General features: G+C 35.2%; 1 protein-coding gene across 5 annotated transcripts in view; it reads right to left on the reverse strand.

The window, feature by feature from the left end:
* Positions 1-4,570: 4,570 nt before the first annotated feature.
* UBE2E3 (ubiquitin conjugating enzyme E2 E3) overlaps positions 4,571-18,275 on the reverse strand; it is an 87,777-nt gene continuing 74,072 nt past the window's right edge. For 4 of the 5 annotated variants that reach the window (XM_069470166.1, XM_069470157.1, XM_069470140.1 and 1 more), the window contains 3 exons: positions 10,625-10,757; positions 7,190-7,337; positions 4,571-5,207 (listed from right to left, as the gene is read on the reverse strand). In XM_069470166.1, coding sequence (XP_069326267.1) covers positions 5,110-5,207; positions 7,190-7,337; positions 10,625-10,757 — 379 coding nt within the window. In that variant the 3' untranslated portion in view covers positions 4,571-5,109. The remainder of the gene's footprint in view (positions 5,208-7,189; positions 7,338-10,624; positions 10,758-18,275) is intronic. The other variant, XM_069470176.1, reaches the window with a different exon arrangement.

Genomic DNA, 18,275 nt, shown 5'->3' on the forward strand with positions numbered 1-18,275 from the left:
TCTCCCCTGCTATGAAGAGGGAAAAAATTATCTGGACAGAAAAATGATGACTTTTTAAGGATGTTAAAACTTGTTCATCTCTGTGTGTATCATGTTGCCTGAAACAACCTTCCAATTAGCAAGCACTTAAAATTTGTAAAATAAACTCATGACATCAGCTAAGGAGTTATACAGCATAACTACCTTCCATGTCCCCTTCCCCTCTCTCCACCAAAAAAAAGAAAGACAGAAAAGGAAAAAGGATTCTTGGTTTAGGGTAAACATTGCTGAAAAAGGCACCTGGTTTGTTGCTGGCAATCAGAAATTATGTGTATGCTGGATTTCCTTTTATTATTTCTCATGTTTGTGCACATGCATCTCAGAGAGACAGAAAGACTGACAAGACTAATACATACATGAGAGCAGTACAATGGAAAGGTTTCATCAAAGCAGTTGGGCTTGAGATAAACTTTAGGGACTGGAGAATATGGGGAAAAAATTGCTTTTAGGCAGACTTGCATGATCGATCAATCGGCTTTAGCTTCGTCAGATTTCAACAAGGTAATCTACAGATCTGGAAGATTTAAAATGAATTTAGATTTCTCTAAATTCACATCACTGATAATACTTAGATTGGTCAAAAAAATTCCTTTTGTTATGCCATAGTTCTGTTTATTTCAGAACATACCCAGGACTAGGCTCCAGAGCTCTGCTGCCTGATTATATTAATGATTCTCTCATGTTTAATTAAATTAATGACACAGGCTATTAAAGGATGTTTACACTGTACTTGTGCCTGAATCTGGGTAATCTATTGCTTAGAAATTCTTTTCTTTTTAAAACTTAGGTTCTCAATATTTGGTCTTACTAAGATACTGGATATTGTCATTTAAAAATCACCTTGGGCTTCCTGTCTCATGAAATAATGGAATCACAAGAAGTTGAAAGCACAGCAGGTGGCAAACTGAAACAAGATACTCCCTTCAGAGAAGTGCTTATGAGTTTAACAGAGCAGGGAGAAAAAGAGGAAAGTGCAGCTAGGTGTGCACATGCCTTAGACAGGATACGTGTAAGTTTACACATGCATATGCCTTACAGGATGACTCTTCATTTCTAATTTAACAAGGTTTATTCTGTCTGACACTGACCAAGGTTTAGCATCACCCACTACTGTTGGCAATGCAGTTATATCCCCGGCACTTTTATAACCTTTGAAAGGACTATCAGTCCACAGAGTAGAAACATCCCATTAGAGAGATACACAGTTAAATCATTAAAGAACTTTGCAAAAAAGATTGACAAACTTGTTAGAAAAAATTTATGTTTCATTTCAAATAATATGCATCTACTAAAATATAATTATAAATTAATTTTCATTACTTGGGTATTTCTTGAAAAACCTGAGATATGAAACAAATGAATTTATTTATTTAATTTACCTAAAATAAGGAACACTAACTGAAATATAAGTAGATAATGTTATTATAGAATCATTATCTCAGCCTCTTAAAACAATTTATAATAGTTTGAGAAAGATAATGGATGTTTCAGATCATGCCATAATTCTGTCCATTTATATTCTGACAATATAAATGTCAAATAACATGTAAAATGTACTACACTAACATTGGCTATAATTGAAGGTTGTAATGTCACTGGATTGAAACTGACTTAAATTTTACCATACAGTCATTCTTGTATTGTTATAAGAATACACTTGGGCCGGGCGCTGTGGCTCACGCCTGTAATCCTAGCACTCTGGGAGGCCGAGGTGGGCGGATCGTTTGAGCTCAGGAGTTCGAGACCAGCCTGAGCAAGAGCGAGACCCCCACCTCTACTAAAAATAGAAAGAAATTATATGGACAGCTAAAAATATACATAGAAAAAAAAAAAAATTAGCCGGGCATGGTGGCGCATGCCTGTAGTCCCAGCTACTCGGGAGGCTGAGGCAGGAGGATCCCTTGAGCCCAGGAGTTTGAGGTTGCTGTAAGCTAGGCTGACGCCACGGCACTCACTCTAGCCTGGGCAACAGAGTGAGACTCTGTCTCAAAAAAAAAAAAAAAAAAAAAAAAAAAAAGAATACACTTGGACAAGTTAGTGGGCTGACTCCAAGTTTTTTAAGTGTACATCAGAAAACAGCACCTCAAAGTTCTTATTAGAAAGTATAGCATATACATGAGTCAAATTGCAAATGTCAACTGAATATTATCCTAGTGATTAGTTAAAATTTCCCTGCTTACCAACAAAAAAGAGCAATGTCTGGATAACTAAAACATCTTGTTTTGAAAAATAGTCATTTAATACTTGATATATTTATCAATATAAATTTTCTGATGTGGTTATGAAATATATGGTTAAATAAGTAAAAAATACCATTTATCTCATTTTCCAAACTAAAAAAAAGGGAAATTGATGTTAAAATTAGTATTCCTATGACACATGTTTAGGGGAGACTATAAATAAACCTACCTCATATTCATTTGGAAACAATAGTCTTATTTTGTAAGGTTCCATTTGAGACTAAAATAGAATATTAAAATAAAGATTTACTAAAATGCAAAACTGTAATAATTTTCAAAAGCTACAGAAATCTATGAATATCCACTTGTACAGGGAACAGTTATAACTTGCATATGTATGTATATATGTGTGTGTGTATTCAATACTAACTTGTAATAAACAAAACCCTTTACCTAGTGGATTTGGGGGTGGGGTAGTAGAGTGTGTGCATGCTATATCTCCACATCGTATTGGTTGTATAATCTGCAGGGAGCTATGTAACCTATCTATGCACAGTTTCAACTGTCAACTGAAGATCATCAGTGTCTACTCTCCTAAAGCTCTTTAAGGGTCTTATATGAGATAAGGCACATTAGTGATTGAACAGGGCCTGGCATGTAGTGGCCCTCATTTCATGGTAGATCTTTTTATTAGAACACCAAGCTACTATTAGTCCATTTGAAAGTGTAGCCTGTTCCCTGAAAGAGAAAGCAGAACAAGAACAACAAAAATTTACAATTACAGAGTTTGTGTGCTAATAGAGAATAAGGAAACAATCAGGTTCAACTCTTCTGTTTCATATATAAGTAAATCTCAAAGAAGTTGTCTTATTTAAGGCCACAAACTACCTGTGTGGCCTTAGAGAAGAGCCTTTGGAATGCCTTGGAAGAGCCACAACTATTTTAAGTAACCAATTCCTCCTACTTTGCCCCAGGCCAGTATGGGACACAGTCAACATTAGGCTCATAGTAACTGAAGGAAGTCCAATCATAGCATCCCCAAACATCCTAATATCCAGTCTGATGAAAGTTTTTCCAGCACCAAAAGTTTATTACTTTAGGATATAGAATGCACAATCTTAGAATTAGAAGAAAAATGACTTTCTATAGCTCACCCACAGTTCATAAAAATCCTTACAGCTTACATAAAAGGTGAAGAGACTCATCACATTGACTTGAACTTCATTACAGATTATTAGTTACGTTTTCATAGACATAAACCTGAACTCTTCAAAATAGTTTTATATGGTGTTCCTTTGTAATAAGGATTGGGGTGGAGGGGAGTTTAAGTGAAAAACAGATACATAAATGTAATAATATTTTTATTCTGATTTAAGACTACTATTGACAAATACTCAAGTAGGTGCTATTGTCACTATTCTTAGTGACAATATATGCAACTATACATGTTTTACTTTATTATCTTGAAGAAATGCATTTTAATGCTAATAATTCCACTCTATAAATTTTAGGATGACATTCCATTTCCATAATTAGGAATGGAGAAGACACTTGCCCCATATTCCAAAACCTTGGCTACATGACCAGGGATAATTATGCTAGTGATAGGAAAAAAACAGCACAATTATACTGTTTATCAAATCTGAATATTGCGAAGTAATTCTAACCCCCATAAGAAATCTAATAATAATCACAACTAGAAAGAAGGAATTTAACCTAGGAAAACCTTATGATTTGGCATTTTTCCAATTGACAAATAATGTCACATCTGCACACTAATAATATACAGTTCTATTCTACCTTCAGGGCAGACAAGAGTTTCTGTGTTCAACTCTGCCTCTGGCTATATCAACTGGCCAAGTGTCATAGTAAGAATGGTAAAGCACACCATGAAAATTCAAGAGCAGGATTACAAGTAAAAAATACACCATAGATTAGCTACCAGATCAATATTATTATTTGATAATATTGCCCAATGCTGGACAGAAATCATCAATTTGGAAACAAAACTGATGGTTCCATAAGACATTATCAGACTCCTGAGAGAGCCAAAATTTTATATTTTTCTTGGCTCAAATATCATATTATCAAAGTAAAGCTTTATGTGTTTTTGAGACCAATGGTTTAAAATCCAATTTTGCATATTTAAGCCATTGTATTCTCTTATTTCAAGATTTAAAGGAAAAAACTCTACACATTAAATAAGATTTTAAATGTTTTTAATTTAATGATTGGTTTATTTGCACTAGTCCTTAGTAGTCAATCTTCATATCCACATTTTTATTTCATCAACAATCATCTCAGACACACCTTCTAACAAGACTGACTTAAAATAGTACGACAGGAAACTATGCCTTCAGGAGCATGTTTATTGTGTTTGAGATGATACATCAGGTGCTCTCTGAGCTACAAAGGGTAAAAGGAAATCCTCTCATTACAAACTGACAAAGGTAAAAGGTAAAACATTTTTCACAACAGCATGAACCACATACTCAGAAATAGATCTGGGCTTAATACAAATGACATAATTCCTAGTCATCTACGGCTACTTTTATAACTTCATACAGATAATGAATTAGGCTAAAATGCACTATAATATTTGGTAGACTTCAGGACCAGTATCCTTAGTACATCACAAAATACATTTTGATATCCCAAAGAAGCAAGACTTGCAAGTAGGCGTTTTAAACATAACTAATCTACAGCTACAAAGTTCTACTCTTGATAGCATTTACCTTTTTGGGGAGTCTCCCAGTCTCCAAAGGATAAAAGCAGAGAGTAGAATCAGTATAACATATACACAGAAGTCCGTATTGTAAAGGCTATAAAGATTTGCAGCACAGTGAGAAGATGCCTTCTGCTCCTTCACACTGCATACAAATTATGTGAATTATGTTGCGTATCTCTTGGTCCACTGTCTGGCTATCCTGTCATGTTCTGCTCTGTTGGTCAAATACTGAGTGGCTATGCTTCCAACCAGAGGATCCGCTAGAAAAGTGGAAAGAACATTAAAGATATTATGTGGTGTCTTACAGGGACAGCTCTAATATTCTATTAAATTGAAACATTTATTTTTCAGCAGCATCTTGAGATATAATAGCTAGATTTTCAAAATAGAAATGTTTAAAGTAACATGATTATCTGTATATTTTAATATTCAAAACAGGAAAGCCCCTTGCACTAACAAAATGAATGAGTTAACAGATCTGATTTTAATAAAAGATGGCTGGGTGCGGTGGCTCACGCCTGTAATCCTAGCACTCTGGGAGGCCGAGGCAGGTGGATAGCTCGAGGTCAGGAGTTCGAGACCAGCCTGAGCAAGAGTGAGACCCCATCTCTACTAAAAATAGAAAGAAATTATCTGGCCAACTAAAAATATATATATAGAAAAAATTAGCCGGGCATGGTGGCCCGTGCCTGTAGTCCCAGCTACTGGGGTGGGTGAGGCAGTAGGATCGCTTAAGCCCAGGAGTTTGAGGTTGCTGTGAGCTAGGCTGATGCCACGGCACTCACTCTAGCCCGGGTAACAGAGCGAGACTCTGTCTCAATAAATAAATAAATAAATAAATAAAAGACGTAAGTCTTTAATATATAAAAACTATTTTGTTGTCTTGGCATTTTATTTAACAATGGAAGTATATTAGGTAGTTACATTTCTGCTTTCTTATGGATGCTAAAAAATGGTGATTTTAAAATAAAACTCTAATCGTACAATACAATGGTATTCATAATCACTATTTGTATCTCACTTGAAAACTTATTTGCCATTTCATTTTAAATGATTTCAATTTAAATTTCCCAACTAGAAATTGAATCTGAGATGTAAACTTTTATTTCAAATTTATTTTTCAAAAAGATGAAATATATATACATGGTACAATATTTGAATTGTATAAAACAACAGCCAGTAAAAAAGTTAAACTCTTTTTCTTCCTGTCTCCAACTATGCAGAAGTTTCTCTCCCTGGCAAACAATTGTTAACCATTTACAACATTTCATTCCAGAGATACTATATGCATTGATAAGCACTGAGAATATTATTGCTATGTATATATATTTTTCCAGTACCTTGCTTTTTTACTTAATATATCTTAAAGACCTTTCTCCATGAGTTAATATAGAGTTGTCTCATTCTACTAGCTATATCCTCTATTAATGAGCATTCAGGTTGTTTCCAATCTTTTGCTTTAATAAATGATACAATGAATACCTCTATCTATATATAGATGTATATATATAAAATATATATCAGTTGCAAACATATAACTGCAGAGCCTAAGGTAACAGTAATAGTCTTTAGTGTCTTAGTAATTTTTTTTAAAAAGTCAACTTCAAAAATGACCACATGGTAAGACAACATATGTGAAATTCTAGGTCTAAACATCACTTTATCAAGTCAGTTACCCATAGTTGAAATTCACATGTGGCAGTTAGGCCTTTTTTTTTTTTAAGTTAAGAATTATACACTAATGACTATCTCTGAGTTTATATAATCATAATCTAGTCCAATTCTCTCTTGTAATTAATCTAAAAAGGAAGGGAGAACAAGAAAGACCTTCATTACTAAGTGATTGCCTTAAAGCACATACCAGTATGGAAGGAGCAAGAAAAGGAGGCCCTAGTGTCAGAGACATTGCTTTACTCTTCTCAGAAGTGGTTTGTACAGCTATACAGTGTAAAAAGTAGAGATTCCATCAATGATTGTGATAAAATAATTAGAGTGGGATGCCATTAACAAACTAAATGAAGGGTACTTGAGAAATTTCTGGCCTGGTCTACCTGAAATGTCCTTGGTAATCTCACAAAATGTTTTATGCTGATCTTTCTACCAAAAGCATTTACTTCTCAATCCACATTTAATCTAACTGGAAAAATGTATTCGTTTTTGTAGCCTTACTGTATGTGTTAATAAAGACTTGCTTCTGTCTCTAGTTTAGGACTGGGGGAAAAAATATTGAAGATTTGCTTACCAGGGTTGCAGTCTGTCAAAAGGGAACAAATAGACAGCAAAACCTTTGAAATAGTCAAAGCGGGACTCCAGTTGTCTTTAAGGATGTCCAGACAGATGACTCCCTGACTGTTGATGTTGCAGTGATAGATTCTCGTGCGGAAAGTAACCTAAGCACAGTCATATTAAAAACAAACAAACAAACAAACAAAGAATGTTTTATTACCAACTGAAACACTCACCAGAAAAAATAAAGGGTGACACATCATAGGTGATACTAAATATCAAACTACACGTAAATGGAGCTGATCTTAAATTAGGTTCAGTAACAAAATTAAATGGTTTTATTTGATTCAGTTTAAAGAAATTTTTGTTTTTTACTCGGTATAGAAAGAAACAAACTGAGTAGTTGATCAGTTGAATCTAAATAAATGATACGGTATTTCTACGTATGTATTTGGGTACATGTGTACACACACACACACACACACAGAAAGTAAGGGAGAACAGAAATGTTTTGGTGTTAACGGTAAGAAAAACCAGATGAATTTTAAAAAAAATAAACATTATATTAGCTTCTTAGTAGAAAAGACCAGTATCAACTCAGCTAATTTCTTGCCACGTGAGAAAATACTAGACAAGGACCGAGAGGGAGATTGATAAAACCATCTGTACTATCTGCCTTTCTTTTTTCTTTTTTTTTTTGAGACAGAGTCTCACTCTGTTGCCCAGGCTAGAGTGCCATGGCATCAGTCTAGCTCACAGCAACCTCAAACTCCTGGGCTCAAGCAATCCTCCTGTCTCAGCTTCCCAAGTAGCTGGGACTACAGGCATGCACCACTATGCCTGGCTAATTTTTCTATATATGTATTTTTAGGTGTCCATATAATTTCTTTCTATTTTTAGTAGAGACGGGGGTCTCGCTCTTGCTCAGGCTGGTCAAACAGCTGAGCTCAAACAATCCGCCCGCCTCGGCCTCCCAGAGTGCTAGGATTACAAGCGTGAGACACTGCACCAGGCCCTGCCTTTCTATTTCTTAGCCTATCATTTTCACAGCTGGTTCACTGTCTTGTTGGACTAAAATATTAAAATAAGCAAGGTCTTTAGCTACTGGATAAAGAGATGTGTGAGAAAAAAAAAGATAAATCATAGAAACAAATGCTGGCAAGTTTCAAAACAGCCACAAACACTAATTGGGTGGTTAATTCACAATTGGAGTTGCAGAGAAAAAAAGACAATTCTTGATCTCTTGGAAGTAGCAGTGTACTGTGAGCTCCAGAGTGGAATCTGGGAAGAAAATATTAAAAGCTCTCAAAAGTGTCTTTCTACAAAGAATGCACAATTAAGAGAGGGAGGGATGGGGGGAAGAAGGACATTAGTTTGGGAGGAGGAGAGTACAACCCTTTAGAACTCCTCTATGTGGTTAGCTGAATTGAGATGGGCTAAAAGTGTAAAGTACGTAGCAGATTTCAAAGACTCAAAGTTCTCAAAAAGGGAATGCAAAATATCTCATTAATCATATTCTTACATTGATTACACGCTGAGATAATATTTTGGATATATTAAGTTAAATAAAATATATTATTAAAATTAATTTTTTCTACTTTTTTAAACATTAGAAAAAAATTTAAAATTATATATGTCAATTGCATTATATTTCTATTAGTCCTGCTCTAGAATATAATATATATTTAGATCATTGACCGATGACTACTCAATAGATATGCAATTTATAAATATATTTTCAGCTATCAATAACCAGTGAAAAGAATAGGATCCAAGAACAGTAGAAGAAATTAAATTTTTATTATTCTTCAAGAAGTTCAACACTTTTTCTGAATTTCAAAAAGATTCAGCACTGTGAAGAAATAAATTATTCCTAAAAAGATTGACACCAGAAATCTTATTTTTTCTAATCCTACAGTAGACCTTAATGATGTTTAATACTGTATAATATATTTTAGCAAGAAGAATGAACCAACAAAAATCAAAATATTGCAATTTCAGCAAAAAATAAACATGTTTAATTTACAATATTTATCAATAATCAAAATTATTGACAAATCATATACAGAACTATAGTTTAAAATCCTTGTTAGTCAATTTCCATTTTCCATTAAAAGGTGCTAAGAAAAATGTAAGAGTCTTTTTCTTCAATTAATTTCCCCCCACATACAAAAATAAATTATACAACATAAATCTTGCTAACTCCTTTCCTAATTTTGTTAACATGTTAAAACCAATTTCCAATGTGAAAAAACAAGCATGTAGAAAATAAGTCTCACCATTTATATAGTCATGAAGTATTTTGCTAAGGTTTTACTTTTTTTCTATAATATATAAAACTTAATCAGCATATTGAAGTTAGTGATACACTGGCATTTAATATGTGTCATTCTGAATGTGAATGCAATTTATGGTGTTATCTATGTGAGTATTTTGCCCCTTTGACTGCTTTAGCAAGACTCTACAGACATGGGAACATTAAAAAAGATAGCAATTTCAAGATCTTAGATTCTAACGGGACCACAAAGTCAAGCACTCTAAACACCAACTGACAGTCTATACCTCCAGGCGATAAGGGACTTTGGTATCTGTGATTTGAGGTAAACACCACTAGGGTAGAACTTGTTAGATAATGTTTTCCTGAGAAATAATCCTATCCTTTTCCCCCATAAAATAAAACCTTTATTTTTATGCATACACACACATACATATACATGCGCAGGCTACATAAATTTTAAATAGCATAGAGAACATAAGGAACTGTGTTAAAGAAAAAAATTTTATCATAGTTAAGGGCTACAGACTTGATAACACACTTTTCCTTGGTATGTCAAAATCTCTGTAATCAATTCTGCTCATGCTTAATTCTGGTGATTTTTACTGTTGGCTTGACCATTTTAGAAGGAGAAAGAGAAGTCAGGGGAGGAAGCTATTCAAGTAATTGTTAGGTTTACGCTTTGCAAAATAACTGGCATTCATAACATGACACAACTCACCCCCTCTGTTTGTTATCTATCTAATTCATACTTCCAATGAACTCAGAGACAACAAAAAGGCAGAAGTCACTTGGCTACCCTCAGTTTCTGTTATTACATCATACCCACAGACGGTACAAAGTGAATTTACTAGATATTATTAGTTTCTCCCTTCTTTGATATGGTTTTCCAGGTTTTGCTTAACTATGAAGGTATCTGGCACAAAATTCATGTTATTAAACCCTTATTTCTGAAAGCTGGCAAACAGGTACCCTCTTTCTGTTGATTACAAAGTTATCTGTGAAAGACAGGAGTCAATTACTTTCGGTTTTACAATTCTTGGTTACATAAGAGTATCAATATCAATCCATGAAAAACAATGAAATAAAAATGATTACAACAATATACATTTAAGTTACAAAATAACTGATTTTGGAAAGGTATAAATATTTAAGAATACACTTCCAGGTTCTTACCTTTGGTGGCTTAAATGGATAATCTGATGAAAATGTGATATCCAGAAAAAACACACCACCTTCGTATACAGAACCTGGTGGGCCAAGTATAGTTGATCTCCATTCATATATGTTATCTCCTTTAGGCCCAGCACTATTTAAAAGAAATTAAAAATCAATATGTACATTTGTAAGCAATGCATGTTAACATCTTTTTAAAACCAAGGAAGTGTTAAAAGGTAAATTAGCAAACTAGAACAATAAGAAATGAGATAAGCATAAAAGAAATAAGCCCAATGTATTCATGAGTATGTATACAAACCCACCTGGAAATATTTTAAATTTACAGAAAAAAGTACAAGAAAAGCAAGAAAAGTACAAACACCTGTGTAACTTAACTCATAATCTCCTTCTGTTAGCATTTTGTCCCATTTGTTCCTCCCTCTTTCTCTCCCCCAAATACCCTCCCTATCCCCAGTGTGTGGACGTTTTTTTCTGAGTCATTTGAGAGTAAGTTGCATACATCATAACATTTTCCCCATGAATACTTAAGTGTTCATTTCCTAAAAACAATCTCCTATAAACCACATTACAGTTAAAATTATCATTTATCAATATAATACTTTAATCTACAATTTACATTTTAATGTCAACTGACTCAGTAAAACCATTTAAAAATTTAATTATTCTCCAGATGCAGGATCCAGTCTTAGAATCCATCATGTATTGTCCTATGTCTTTAGTCTACTTTAACATGGGTCTTTTTAGCCTTTCTTTAACTTTTATAACATTAACATTTTTGCAGAATATAGTCTCTAAAAAAAATAGAATGCTCACTTTGAGCTTGTCTGATATTTCCATATGATTAAATTCAAGTAATGTATTCTGAGGATATCACATGCAGAGGCACATGGTATCCACCTGTACCTCACTGGTGATGTTAAATTTCATCATCCAGACAAGGTGCTGTTCAGTTTTCCTACTGCTTAATTTTTACCTTTTTCCCTACAACCAATAAGCAATCTTTAGGAAGACACTGTAAGACCATGTAAATATCCTGCTCCTCATCAAAATTTCTTCCCTAGTTTCAACATCTATTTGCAAATGCTATGGTTTGGTTTGTCCCTGCCAAAACTCATGTTGAAATTTGATTCCCAATGTGGCATTGTTGGGAGTTTTCTGAGTCGTGGTGGTGGATCCCTCGTGAACAGATTAATGCCCTCCCCCTCAGGGGTAAGTGCGTTCTCATTCTCCAGAGAATGGATTAGAAGAGAATGGGTTGCTAAAAGAGTATGGCTTCCTCTATGGGATCTCTTCCCACACAACAGCTCCTTTTCCGCTTTCCACCGTGAGTTGAAGCAGCTTGAGATCCTCACCAGATGCAAATGCCCAAGCTTGAACTTTCCAGCCAATCAGAATCATGAACCAAATAAATCACTTTTCTTTATAAACTACCCAGTCTCAGGGATTCTGTGACAACAACAAAATCACCATTTTCCAACTCCAGTACTGCCTCCATACTTAACAGTTGCCCCTTGAGTCCTCTTTTCTCTTGTTTTTATGTATGCGTATTACATATTACTGGCATGGTATGATGGTTTCCTTTTTTCTCCGGATGTTTTATAATTCATTATTGGCTTTAATTATTTTGATGCTCTTTGGGCCACTGGGAACCCTTTCAAAATGGCTCCTACATCCTCATGACATACTGCCATCAATTTTTTAAGCACTTCCTTCTTTTCTGGCATAACAAGATGTCCCAGGCTCCAAGCCTTGGAATCAGCCATTTTTCTAAGGAGCCCTGTTTCATTTTAGTGGGAATGTTGTTAAAAAAACAGGATCTGAGTGCTAGGTGCTACTAAGTCCCAGTTATATTTTGGTGCAGTGTGCTCAACACCATTTCTTAATTTATTAAATACAAATATGAAAGAGTTCAAATAAAATTTAAACTCATAAGGCGACTTTAACATGCCTTAAAGTTTCTTCAAATACACATTACTGCCAGTTGGTGCAAGAGCTGGGATTCCCACATCAAATTCTCAGTTCTTAAATATGCTTCTTCCCACTTATGCTATTTGCCACAGGATAAAGGATACATTTAACTATTATAGCAAGACATTAAATTTAATTTTTCTTGTCTTGGAGTAGAATGAGCAGAGATATAGCTACGGTAGTTTGATACACCTAGCCTAAGGCATATGAGGGCTAAAATCCAGCCCTGCGTCCAGAGTAAGGAGCCCCTTTTCATTCTCACAAAGGTACCATCTCCTATCATGACATAGAGTGAGGTGGGAGAGGGGTAGGGAGGAGTCTGGGATAGGAACAGCTTCAGGATTGAGTGCATTCTAATTCCAACAAAACATTTTGCAGGCCAGCAGCTGACATGCCATTGAGGCTTCACAGTTGAGTGGAAAATGGGTGATAAATGCTGACAATCGCTAGACACACCATTTCACTAGTTGCTCTCTCTCCCCTACAAGGGCAGCGCTCCAGTAATTCCCCATTTTGTCTTGGATCGTCCATTTTTTCCCTCTCTGGCAAGTCACGCCAACAAGAATCCAACAATGCCATTTCTCCAATCTTTATTTAAAAATAGACCTCTACCCCTCTACCTTCCATCTCAATTATCTCTCCTGTAAAGCAAAACTCCCCGAAAGTATTACCTATAACTGCTGTTTCCAATTTGTCTCCTCTTGCTTTTATTTGAACCCTTCCCCCAAAGGCTTTTCTTCCTCATCACTCCCTTTAAACATCTCTTATCCAAGGTCACCAATGGCCTTATTACTAGACCCAATGATCACTTCTCACTCCTCATCTTATTTAATTGGTCTAGCAACATTTGACACAGTCGATGACTTCCTCTTTGATACACTTTCTCTGTTCTGTTCCTAGAAAAAAATACTTTATTAGTTTTCCTCCTGAATTTCTGGGCCCCTCTTTCCTAATTTCTATTGCTATTCTTTATCTCCCCAACCTCTAAATATTGCCAGTCATCCAGACCTAAGACCTTAGCTCTACAGTCTTTTCTACCTCCATATACTCTTTTGGCTATCTCATGCAATTTTATGGCTTCCAATAGCACCAATATGCTCTTAACTCCCAAATTTGTATCTCCAGCCTAGATTTTTTGCTCTGCAAAAGACAACATCAAGAGAAGCCACAGTCTAGGAGAAAACGTTTGCAAAAGGTACATTTGATGAAGCACTATTATCCAAGATACACAACTCTTAAAACTCAACTATTAAAAAATGAACAACCTGATTAAAAAATGGGCAAAATAAAAAACACCTCACCGAAGATGACAAATGGCAAGTAAGCACATGAAAAAATGTTCAACCTCATGTCACTGAAGAATTTGCAAATTAAAACAATGACACACGTGTAAGAATGGCCAAAATCCAAAACACTAACACCACCAGATGCTGGCCGAGACGTGGAGCAACAGAACTGTCATCCATTGCTGGTGGGAACGCTAAATGGTACAGGGAATGCAAAATGTCCAGACTCATTTTTTTTTAGATGGAGATGTCCACTTTGAAAGACAGTTTGGCAGTTTCACACAAAACTAAACATATCTTTACCATATGGTCCAGCAATCCCTGGTATTTACCCAAAGGAACTGAAAACTCAAGTCCACACAAAAACCTGCACACAGGTGTGTATAGGAGCTGGATTCACTAACTGCCAAAACTTGGAAGCAACCAAGATGTCCTTCAGTAGGTGAATGGATAAATAAACTGGGTACATCCAGACAATGGAATATTATTTAGTGCTAAAAAGAAATGAACTACAAGCCATGAAAAGACATGGAGGAAACTTCAATGCATATTACTAAGTGAAAGAAGCCAATATGAAAAGGCTACATACTATTATGATTCCATTTATATGACATTCTAAAAAAAGCACAACTATGGAAATAATAAAAAGATAAGTGGTTGCCAATGGTTAGAGAAGAAGGGATGAAAAGGTAGAGCACAGAGGATCTTTAAGGCAATGAAACTATTCTGTATGGTCTAACGTGGTACATATATGTCATTATACATTTTTCAAAACCCATAAAATGTACACCACCAAGAGTGAACCTTGATGTAAATTAGGGACTTTGAGTGATAATGATGTGTCAATGTAGGTTCGTTAATTTTAACAACTGTGGTGTGGGATGATGATAGTGGGGATGGTTGTATAAGGCCAGGGGGTTATATGGGACCTCTCTGTACTTGCTGCTCAATTTTTCTACGATCCTAAAACTGCCCTGAAAAATAAAGCTTATTAATAAAAACAAAATACAAATAAAGTTCAGAACAAGGATTTGTTTGTGTATTAAAACAAGAAGTCATCAATGTTTCTCTAAGTGTTAGTTTACAAAAAGAGTTTCTAACTTACAAATGGATGTGTTCCAAAAATTTGTTATAAAACACCACATTTTGATGACAGTAAATAAGGTAGTCTAAGGCTGGTCCACAAAAGTTTATTTAAATCATTTCCTCCATTATGTTAAATGAAGTATTGTATATTTGAAGTAAAAAAATACTGAAAAGCAATGTTATATTTTACGTGTCATGATATCTGGCTAAATGTTTAAAAAATACATACTCCAAAGGTGCTCCTGGATTTATCAGTCTGGCCCCCCAAGTTCATGTACTTGGCAGGTATTGACTCTGGTCTCTAATCTTTTCCTACTCTTTCAAACACACCCTTGTAACCAATGAGAAAACAGCGGTAAAAACAGAAAGAATGAGAGGCAAAGAAAAAGATTATTCCTGGAGACTTAAGGGGCTGAAATGATTGAAAAATGAAGGACACAGGGAATGGGATTATAAAAGTGATAGATGGTTGGGCTATGCACAGGGAGGCAAACAAACAGCTCACCAACCAGCCACAGACAGGAGAGAGGTAAGGATAAAAAGAGAATCAAGGTAGGGAGGTGACCAGCAAGCATTTCTCAGCAGGCATGAAAATGGAGAAAGGGATTCTACTGGGACAACAGACGCAGAAGCAGCAGAGCAAAGAAAATAAGGAGAGGAATCTACGCTGGCCCGGACAGTGGGCAGTCTCTTCAGTAACAGTGAAGAGGAATGGGCCATTTGATTTGAAACAGAAATCTGGGAGGTAAACAAGAAAGGGTAATTTCTATGTCAGTAGCAGACAGAAAAAAAAAAAAAAAAAACCTAGCCAAGGTTGTTGCTATTAAAATAATGCATGAAATCAGCTGTTCTCACTGGTGACTTTTAACACTGGAGCCATTTCCAGATATTTTTAAAATTCACAATTTCTGAAAAGCAATTAGCATATATCCTGGGTTAATGAAGATATTTAAAAGTCACATAGACTCAGAAGTGTTTTAATTAATTCTTGACACCACCAAGATCCTAACAATCAGTTATGTTAAAAATCAAATTTCTATAAGTTATTTCAATTTGAGAATTAGTTGCCTTGATGATTATTTTATAGTTTAAGCATTACATTCATTTTTTATAGGATATGACTGTGTCAGCTACCTTTCTTTTGTTCAACCTTAACAGCTAGATAAGATTCAGATTAGTAAAATTGCTAATAAAATGAGAGGCATTTAAGCACTATGATTCAGTCAAATGAAGTCAAATGAAGTAAAATTGTACAATTTTTACATTGTGCCAAACTATACGGAAATACTCCAGTAATTAAGAAATATATCTAGTGTCCACAGACTCTATACAAAGTGATTTTATTGCGAAAATTTTTTTTCAAGAGATGAGGTCTCACTCTGTCACCCAGACTAGAGTGCAGTGGCAAGACCGTAGCTCGCTGCAGCTTAGAACTCCTGGGGTTCAAGTGATTCTCCAGCCTCAGCCTCCCAAGTAGCTGGGACTACAGGCACAGGCCACCACATTGCTCCCTGTATTACCCAGGTAGGTCTCCAACTCCTGGGTATTCTCCCACCTCAATCTCTTGAGTCACTGGGACTATAGGAGTGAACCCACCATGCCCAGCTCTTGGAAAATGTATTTTTAACTTGAAAACAGAAATATAAAAATTTTAGATAAAAATGCCATTGCCTTAAAAAAGGAGCACTCTAGAAAACACAAATGATAATATTTATCAAGGTAGCTCACTTATTCACTAGAAATACATATTTAAAAAGAAGTTTCTACATATAAAAGGTTACTCCATTAGGTTGCATTAAGTATTATAAAAGTCATGAGAATTTCCACATATCTTTTATTGCAAAAATAATGCTTCAGAATTGGTACATTTCATTTAAAAATACATAGTATTAGAATTTAAAACCAATCACTCTAACTGTTCGCAACATAAATGGATATGGCTTTTCCCACAAAGAGGCTATCAATTTAGCATCTTGACATAAGTACTAGGGGGAGGGAATTAGGGAGAGGAGCACTTAAATTAGACCAATATTTAGGAAAGACTGGAGTGAGTTAGTTAATAAGTACTTGAGAAAGTTCATTATAAAAATTTTTAGGTCAGTAAGGTACATCTTGGGGATTAAGGTGGGACTCAATAAATAGGTTCTCCTGAGTTCTAAGAATAATATTAAAAATACAAAGATAGTCAACGTAGCATTGTATATAATAGTGAAAAACCGCATAAATGTCCACCATAAGGAAATAAATAAGCAATTAAAATGAATCACCTAGATACTTTTAGCAAGAGATAGATCTCAAAAATAATGCTGAATGAAAAAGTTAAGTTGAAGGATTAAGTATGCAACTGGATACCATTTATGCAAGTTTTTAAAACAAAACAATTGTCCCACATATTGTTTATGAATATATACATGCAAAGTCAAAGAAAACTTATACAGAAATCATGTTCAAAAAATACAGGACAATCACTGCCTCTGGGGAGCAAGGAAGAGGAATGAGACTGGAAAGGAAGTACAAAGACATTTCAATTTCATATAGTTTTATTTCCTTTAAAAATGTGTTCAAGTTAAAATTATTTAAGGATTATTGGATTACTACTCGCGTCCTATTTACTTCTGTACTTTACATTTAAAAAAAAAAAAAAAAAAGGTGAAAGTTTCAAAGTACACCAGAGCTCTATTTTACTATTAAGATGAATAAATAAAGGAACATTTTATGGTGTACCTGCTCTATGCCAGGGGCTTTATATCTCATCTAACTTGATCCTCAGTAATCTGTGAAGCATATTTATTACAATTTCATAGGTGAGAAAATGCAGGGTCAGAAAGAGTATGTGACTTGCCTATGGTTATACATAGTTAAGATTCTCTTCTAAAATGTCATTGCAAATTTTAAAACAATAAATCCATATAAATATTTTAAATTACCCAGCTCCTGCTGAAAATGTTAAAAGATTGAGAAATAGGCCGGGCGCGGTGGCTCACGCCTGTAATCCTAGCACTCTGGGAGGCCGAGGCGGGTGGATCGCTCGAGGTCAGGAGTTCGAGACCAGCCTGACCAAGAGTGAGACCCCGTCTCTACTAAAAATAGAAAGAAATTATATGGACAACTAAAATATATATATACAAAAAATTAGCCGGGCATGGTGGCGCATGCCTGTAGTCCCAGCTACTAGGGAGGCTGAGGCAGTAGGATCGCTTAAGCCCAGGAGTTTGAGGTTGCTGTGAGCTAGGCTGACGCCACGGCACTCACTCTAGCCCGGGCAACAGAGTGAGACTCTGTCTCAAAAAAAAAAAAAAAAAAAAAAA

This window comes from Eulemur rufifrons, chromosome 1 (genome assembly GCF_041146395.1).
Source record: "Eulemur rufifrons isolate Redbay chromosome 1, OSU_ERuf_1, whole genome shotgun sequence".
Lineage (NCBI taxonomy): Eukaryota > Metazoa > Chordata > Mammalia > Primates > Lemuridae > Eulemur > Eulemur rufifrons.